The sequence below is a fragment of the Vigna angularis genome, chromosome 10 (assembly GCF_016808095.1).
Source record: "Vigna angularis cultivar LongXiaoDou No.4 chromosome 10, ASM1680809v1, whole genome shotgun sequence".
Classification (NCBI taxonomy): Eukaryota; Viridiplantae; Streptophyta; class Magnoliopsida; order Fabales; family Fabaceae; genus Vigna; species Vigna angularis.
This window is the reverse complement of record NC_068979.1, coordinates 4,911,298-4,919,836: the sequence shown is the minus strand read 5'-3', so window position 1 is coordinate 4,919,836 and position 8,539 is coordinate 4,911,298. Positions and strand designations below refer to the sequence as shown.

Below are 8,539 nucleotides of genomic sequence, written 5' to 3'. Positions count from 1 at the left end.
TCTAATCTACTTATCCATGCAAGGACGGTGACCTACCTAGATGGCATTTATATTAAAAAAAGTATCACCTTTTAACCTTCCAATTTTCACATTCTATGTATATACTTCAACTTCTTATCAAATTATAAGAAATGCTCTAATTAATGATCTTAACTTGTAGTATTGGTTATTACAACGAAATACACGTTTGCTTAAATTTTCGTAAGAAAACTTTAAAATTCTCATATCACTAAAAGGTGTTTTGAAAAAATTCACCAGAGATACAATAATAATAAAATTTTAGTTGAATCCGGATTGATCCTACTTTTAATTCAAAAATTTTAAACAATGAAACTTATTCCTTATATAATGTAAGCTTATCATTTATACACACTTAAATTTATATTGGAATTCTTAACCGTTATGACATCACATTAATAATGTATGCTTATATGTATGGTAAAAAATATTTCTATTAATGACATGGATAAATGCATAAAAAATTTATGTATGTGATGATATGAAACATGATGAGACAATATCCATAATGTTGTTTATTGAGTGCATACTAAATGCTATGGTAGCTAATTATATACTAAGTTCATAAACTTATCTCATCAGTAGTAACTTCACTTATAACTTAACTAGTTGGAGGAGATTATTATATCAAGCTTTATAAAGTAAGTGCAAGAAACCACAATGGCGTAAAGAAGTAAAGTTAAGTTACCAATGTTGTTTTTCATGAATAAGATGTTGAATTAATGAGATATTTATTATTGAGTTTTTTCAGACGATGCCAAATTTAAGAAATTATCTTGATATTATAATATACATTATATAAAATTGAGTGAGGTTGCATATAGAAGAAAACAGTGTTATACTCTTACAATACAGAGACTTAATGTTTAGGGCCTCATCAGGATTGCTTATATATTTGGGTTGCTGGGTTATTGGTTGACACTTTACAGGGAGGTTTTTGTAACTTTATTTGGATGTGATATTGAGATTCTTTTCTCTCTACCATATAAATATAAAATCTCTACAAGAAATTTCGCCATCGCACACGTCGATTTCAAATTTCACCTCTAACAAAAGGGGTAAATTATAAAACCATATTTTGGAAAACTGCAATCACTATTCTTTTGTAAAAAGCTTTCCAAAGGGGTCCGCGCATCAACATCAAGCATTGCTTGTTGACATATGAGCCGTCCAAACCCTTCAAATTATGCTTCATGCCATGATTTTACCTATGATTTATGAAAACGTGCATATAAACATTCCTAGCTTCATCATACGTCCTTTTTTTTTTACCAAGGGCCTATGATGAAAATGAATCAAGTTAAATTTTGTAAGCCTGAACATGACATTTTTATGTTAAACACTACTTTTTTAGTAAGTCTGTAAAGGAGATAGTAGTCTGAATTTACATGATTCACTGATATAGCTTGATCTGATTCTATCCAAAGTGAGAGAGAACTGTAATACACTATTGCAGACCGACGTGTGAAGTATAAACTGTTGAGATAAAATGGTTAGAATTACGCAGGGAATGGTGCTGAGTTAACTTATATTGGAAGGTAAGATGTTAAATAATAAACAATGTACAGAATTGAGGACCATCATCAATTATAGAAAAGAAAGAAGAAAAAAAAAAAGAGGCGTAATATATTAATCTCCACAATAGAAACAAAGAGCTAAAATCATGGTAAAAATGTAGGCAATATCCTAAAGATTCCGATATGTGGGCCCCTGTATTACCAACATACATTTGGATTAGCTTGAGTCCGATTCCACCAACAAATCATGATGTTGATGGCTAGGTCCCCATGTCTCTTAATCTAAAGTAACTTGCTTGGTTGTCCTTCCTCTTCAAATCAATCGGCATCTCAATTCTCGAGTACACAAATTCTGTTTAATTGGACTATTCTATCCGACGTTTTTAAACAAAACCAGATTTTCAAAGTTTCACAGTACTACTTCGTGTTTATATAATTCTCACTGTTTAGATAGAACTATTTTTTATTAGGTGTACAGAGATATTCATTCTGCTTCTGAGTCTGATATAGGTATATAAATGTGTGTATATATAATAGATGTGAATGTGATTCTTACGGACACGGATGGAGTAAATTTCGTGGGATTAATCGGATGATCGATATGCAATACAGATATTATTCCCTCACGAGTGGCATAGACTTTACCTAAAATTACCTAAGCAAAAGTATTATGCATGGGTAGAAGCGAAATCAGACTGTTCATTTAACCAAGTAAAATAAAACAGAAAAAGAAAAATGTGAATGAAAGTTTAAAACTTACTAGGATGGTGAGTGGTTCTACCCACTAAAGAACAGGGGAGGTAAAAAAGATGAAACAAAGTTGCTGCCACCCGCCACTGCTAGTAGTTGTAAAAAACCATCACCTTTTGCATTTACACCTGATTTCTGAAAGTGAAGGTACATGGACACCATTAAGAGAATCCTCACACTGAACACACACACATACTATTTATTTCCTACAACCATACCCGCTTAGAGAAACGCTGGGTACGGTCTAAAGGTAGTGATTCCTTTTATGGATGGGGAGAAGCCTCGGGGAACAGAACGGACTCTCCTTCATACTCTATAGCATCAAGCAGGTTGATCTCTTTCTGGTGAATTCCTAATTATAATTGTTTTTAGATATAAACTGCAAATTTTTTTCCAGCCATAAATGTAGAACAATAACTGCAAACTGATACTGATAACGATGTAAGAAGATAATTAAAAATGTCTGTTGACAAAAAAAAAGATATCGTTCGGTGGAACACGAGGAATCAGTAATTTGTCAACCCTAAACAATAATCAGCGTTTAAATGGTAAGGGAATTCAACTTTCTTGTAAATACTGCCTTCTGGTTGAGTAAAGTTTTCGGTTGCACCAGTTCTGATTCCACATGAACATAATTAACAGAAACAATGCAATCTTTCAATCAAATAATCAATATAAACTGTATTGCATTACGTAGGTATTAAACACTACTTATATGATTAAATATTTTGTTTGTCGTCCAATTTTCAATCCCCCTACCAACAGCCACTCGATTACTGGATTGGTTTGTTTTAGTTCAACGGGAGACTTTGTGTGCATGTAAGCCTTTTGAATCATATCTATTAGTGTCATCAACCTAAGCTAACTTGAATTGGTCGTGCATGTTTAACCATAGAAACTATCTAATTTATCCAGCAGTGACTGACACTGAACACACTTCGTAATCATCATCTAAACAAAATACTATATCTGAAAGACTTACATAGTTGGTTTCGCGCGTAGTTATAATTTTACCGGAAAAATTAACATTGTCACTTTCTCACGAGTCTTGGCCAATCGACAATTAGAAGCCATTTCAAACCCCAGTTAGTTTCAATCGAGCCACATAAACTTCTCACAAGTGACTACTATTTCTTTCACACATAACGAAGTGTCATATCTACTATTACAAATCGGAATGAATACGTGTTTTTCACTATTCTAAAAAATATTTTTATACTCTCTTGCACTGGTGATAAGGGACTTGAGTGGCCATCAAATAATCAATTTTATCTAAAAGTTAACTTATGAACTACTAATTAATTTTATCAAACAAAGGCTACACCTATTTGTTCCAATTGCGAAGGACTAAAAAAAGACGTCCGTATAAAAACTTGGTCACCAAATGGGATGCAGCACGAACCCAGAATTTAATGCCAGGAAACGGTGGGGGGAAATGATATTGAATATTGCGATATATACAAACATTTTTTTTAACAAGTTTTGGAGTGGGAAATAAAATTTCCTTCCTGGAAGAGTTTGTTTCAAACAACCCAAGATGCTCCTAGAGCGTTAATTAGAGTTCAGTAGAATGATGGGATCACATCTATGTTGAAATAAGCAGCTAGGGTCCTCCGTTTAGAGGTTATCCGGGGTTATACAAAAATATGCCTATGTAAATAGAAACGGATTCTAGAAAGAAGAAATTGTTTTTCTAGTGGCAAGGCATGATATTAATGGGGTAGAAAGAAAGAATATATTGCATCGATGGGTCCTACTCCCATTCCGATCAACCGAATATTTGAGATAGGCCGTATTGAATAGATATTCTCTCAGTGGACGGTGAACGAGGCAACACTACCCGCATGCGTTTGCTAAGAGCAAGCGAGTTGTACTCAATGACATTGACCACCCATACAAGTTTGGGTACTTATAGGATTATTACACTCAGAATGAAACAGTCCCCACAAACTAAAAAGCAATACTCTCCTAAGATAAAAGGTATGAAGTCTCTCTCTCTCTCTCTCTCTCTCTCTCTGTGTGTGTGTGTGTATATATATATATATATATATACTGAAACAGGTCAAAATGACACCTGCTGTTGCAACCTTGGTTATCACAGCAGTTATATTTGAGTATTTGACAGTAAATATTAACCACCTTCTGCGGTAAACTATAAGGTCCAAAAATTTCAATAAAAAGTCTATTAAAAATTAAATTTGAAGGCACGAGGCAACGTATCTCTTGCAAAATTACAAAAGCTGATCCAAAAACATAAGTTAGGTCCTAAAATCTCAATAAAAAGTCTATTCAAAATTAAATTTGAAGGCACGAGGCAACGTATCTCTTGCAAAATTACAAAAGCTGATCCAAAAACATAAGTTCAAAAGGAGGTAGTTATTCACACACTATCCTAAATAATTACCCTTAAAACAGCCAAAATTTTCTTCTTTGATAACTAGAAATTACCATATATGATGTGCTCAGTAATATATTGAAAGTGTTCGGTGGTGTTGCAGAGATGTGCACTGAACACCAGCAGCCCAGAGCCAAAGATCCAGCTCCACACTGAGAACCTGTATATAAAAGTCAGAGAGGCCTTTTCAGTTTCATATAAGATAAACAACTTGCGCACAATACACATGAGCCATAACAGACAAATTGCGCAGTATTTCCTTTTTGCGTGTAAATGTTTCTGGAGAAAAGATAATTTAACAAAATGATTCAATTATTTTTTAAAAAATGGACATGCAACAAACCAACAGTGAATAATTGTTTATTTATGACACTTGAGTTTAAATAACCTTAGAAGAAATCCAACTCTACATGCATCGGAGATTGCCCATGAGGTGGAGATACTCCGGTAAGAAAAGACTAACCTGTCTTCCTGACTTTTTACTTATCAGCTCACGCATTTTCTCCACCGCATGTACAGAGCAAGCCCGCAGTTCAACTTCCTCCTCAGTCCCTGGACCTATTTCTCCACTGGACTCGATAGTACTGGTCAGGGCTGGACTATATTTTAAAACACCAAGCTGCCGAAGCACAGCTGGGACAATATAGTCCGCCATTATAGTTAGAGAGCCGATGTCTTTAAACTCACCATATCCTTGTCCCCCAAATGCACCCCACAAATCTGCTGCAAATATCTGAGCCCTTTTGTATAAAAATACCTGGCGTCCCTTGTACACTGTATGGTCTCTAAAACCTAGAACCAATTAATATTGGAGTCAACAAATTAAATACTTTGCATACAATTCATAGCAACTTCAAACAGAAGCACACATAAATTGGGCATTATATATATTTCAGAATTTGAGAAACAAACTAAGCGAAAAACAACTATACCAGGAAAATGGCGTGCAACTAGAGCGACAAGATTCACAGCTGATTTTCCACAGCACTGCACAAGATTAGATGCTTTACCTTCAAAGTTCCTTTCCAATTCAATCCCAACCTAGAAAAAGAAACGGACAGTAATACACAGTGCCATCAAACTTCAAGACATGCTTAATACCAGAACTAAATTAACAGGATTGAAAATACAACAGAAACAGTGTAACCAAAAAAAAGATGGATGTAGCTGTGTTAAAGGTAGCACTGCTAATGATTTGTTTTACCTCATGAAGTAACCTAACTCGTTCATCTTCCAAAGGAAGGGGTCTAGGCCACCTCAAAAGCTCGCGCAATTGTGGACCTAACATTATGAACTCATTTTTAATTATGCTACGTTGGTAGAAAACAATTTCTTCATCGGAAGCATTGAAGCAAGCACATCAACCATAGGGCCAAGCACAAATAAAGATGCCTTTTGAAAATACTATAACTTAACCACAAATTTCTTATTTGGTTTTATCATATGAAAAACTATAATTTCAATGCTGTCAATGCTGAACCATCTTAAGCAAGCATACATGTGCCAAACAAAAATTATTGCCTCCGACCTGTCAGCATAAAAAGAGCATTTGTTCACTATTTGGGCGTAATTTCCTTTAAGTGACCCAAATTAATATCAATTATTCATGTAGTATCTATTATGTCTTTAATATAACTTTGACAAACGTTAATTTCAGTTGATAATACAAACATGATGAAGTTACGAAACTGTCGAAACCTTCGTCATTTCCATTCAAAAGTGTGCACGTAACTAAATACTCTAGTTAATTTCTACACAGACAGTACGAGGTCCGAGTAGACTACCGGTGTACTTTTGCAGGCGATCAGCATCGAAGGCAGATTTATCATTTTGAAGAGCTGCCTTTAACCCAGATGCCAAATCGTCATAATTCAAATCCTCATCTGGTAGCAAAAGAGAAGAGACGTGAGCATTAAAAAGAATAGAAAAGATGTCACAGTTAACCAAGGATAAAAAATATATGTGCTAAATTATGAGACAGTTATGGCACAGTTAAGAGAATTAATTGTTTCCAATCAGCTAACCAAGGAAACAAATCAATAATATTCTAATCTCCCGTATATCAGAAACTAACACAGGCATTTTATCTAAATGGTCTTCATTTCTTATAATTTACAACCAAAAATTGAAGTTTATCATGGCTTTTTATTCAAATATACCATAAACAGGGGAATAAATGTAAGATAATATCAATAATAAGATCTATAATTTTGAAAGCTAGGGTGATGGATATGTTTGTAAGCTGCAATATTTAATAGTGGAGTCCACTCCAAGAATAGAACCACTGACTGTTGGTAACATACAAGTGGCTAACACACAAACCCGACACAGTTAAACAGAAATAACAATCCAAATTCGCCACCTCGTGCATATTCGCAAACCATGTTCCTATCTATCAAGTTTCAACAACACGCTCTGCAGGTAAATTGACTTGCTTATTCTGTAACACGATAATAAAGGCCTTCCTAATCAACATACATAGACAAACAATCAATGACAACTGTCACGCTATCTTCTTGCTATGTATGAACTCATTTTAGCGTGACCAATAAAAAATATAGCAATTAAAAGAAAATACCAAAACAGAGAGTCATTAACAATACGATTAAGGTACTTTCAGGCGTGCAATTAACCAGTCACAGTCTTCGCCGTAATGTTAAAAGGTTCTAAGCATTAACAACGGCAAAAAGAAATGTGCATATAAAAGGAAAAAAATAAAATAAACGCAGCGTACCAGGCCAGAAGCAAAAATTTAAAGCGTCTAGAACAAACAAGTACTGGACGGTGAGTGGTCCATTATCGAAGTAGTGAATCCCTTCGAAATCCCACTCAACCTTGGGAATGGACTCAATGGTGCTCACCACTTTCTCAATCCCTGAAAACGACACCAGAGGCAAACACGCATTATCATATCATTTTCGAAAGCATTATAGGAAGGTAAAGAAGGAGGGCTGAGAATGAAGGGAATGAACCTGCGGAGTCGACGAGGACGTGGGAGGAGCGGCTGGCGACCCAGGCGGAGGTAGCCCTAACATCCTCCATGGCGCTGTGAAGCTGAGGAGCGGAATGCGGCGTTTGCAACGAACCCTAAGAAAAGGAATTGAAAAAGTGATAAGTATATAGGGTAGGCGCGGGTGAGAGTGTTGCCTGCTTGGATGTTTCGCGGGTTTTTATGGCGAAGTAGAGAGGTGGCTTTCCCTGTGCGTGTTGGCGCCCAGAGTCTGAACCTGACCCGCTTTTCTGACTTTGTTTAGCGTTAGTTGGAAAGTTTTTGGGCCATGAAACCCCACATTTTAAGTATACGGAGGATAAAGTTTCCATGCCCTTCCACAACCACAGACCACACCACACCCAATCATATCGCTCACTCACCAACCTTTTCAATCCAAAAATTGAGCCGTAGGATTTTTGCACGTTTTTTTCTATCCGCTGCAGGTATCCAAACTTTATATTATATAAAAAAAAAATCATATAATCATAATGATAAAATCATTGATTATTTTAAAATACTATATTATCAATTCCATAATGTGTGGACACTTACTTTTTTCTTTAAAAAAACAAACTTTCTTTTTCGTTAGAAAAAAGCATACTTGCTTTTATCACACAAAATCGTATGAAGTGTGCTGCTACCTTCCCCTAATTATATATATAAAAATTCTTCTCCTCTTTGCCACGTGAAAATTTTGACTCTTTCTTTTTTGATTTGAGGCTTAATTGTATATTTGTACTTTTAAATCTTTTAACTGTTTTTATTGTGAGATTTGGGTCCTTTTATTTTTAATTACGTTATTGAGGTTTTCTTAGTTTTTTCTTTAACTTTTAATTGTCTTGGACATATCATTGACTATCAATTCAA

General features: G+C 35.0%; 1 protein-coding gene across 4 annotated transcripts; it reads right to left on the bottom strand.

Moving 5' to 3' along the window:
• Positions 1-1,332: 1,332 nt before the first annotated feature.
• On the bottom strand, positions 1,333-8,013 carry LOC108336088 (uncharacterized). 4 transcript variants are annotated; one of them, XR_001832805.2, is made up of 10 exons: positions 7,653-8,013; positions 7,415-7,555; positions 6,465-6,563; positions 5,885-5,961; positions 5,613-5,721; positions 5,144-5,472; positions 4,734-4,840; positions 2,504-2,637; positions 2,296-2,420; positions 1,333-1,494 (listed from the first exon to the last, which is right to left on the bottom strand). XR_001832805.2 is itself a non-coding variant. In XM_017572413.2 (8 exons), exons 1-7 carry the CDS (start codon positions 7,720-7,722, stop codon positions 4,748-4,750), a joined length of 918 nt encoding a protein of 305 aa, XP_017427902.1. In that variant the 5' UTR covers positions 7,723-8,013; the 3' UTR covers positions 1,530-2,420; positions 4,734-4,747. The 4 variants fall into 4 exon arrangements, 1 of the variants encoding a protein (XP_017427902.1); XR_001832801.2 differs by lacking the exon at positions 1,333-1,494 and having other exon boundaries at positions 1,530-2,420; XR_001832802.2 differs by lacking the exon at positions 1,333-1,494 and having other exon boundaries at positions 1,530-2,420; positions 2,504-2,626.
• Between the last annotated feature and the right edge of the window lie 526 nt (positions 8,014-8,539).

Bases quoted from the DNA above. Each gene is read 5' to 3' on its own strand.
- LOC108336088 (XM_017572413.2), bottom strand. From the start codon at position 7,722: ATGGAGGATGTTAGGGCTACCTCCGCCTGGGTCGCCAGCCGCTCCTCC. The intron at 5,962-6,464 runs GTAGTCTACTCG...TCATAATGTTAG, and splicing joins TCGCCTGCAAAAGTACACCG to GTCCACAATTGCGCGAGCTT. The intron at 4,841-5,143 runs GTTAGTCTTTTC...TTTTATATACAG, and splicing joins GTAAAAAGTCAGGAAGACAG to GTTCTCAGTGTGGAGCTGGA.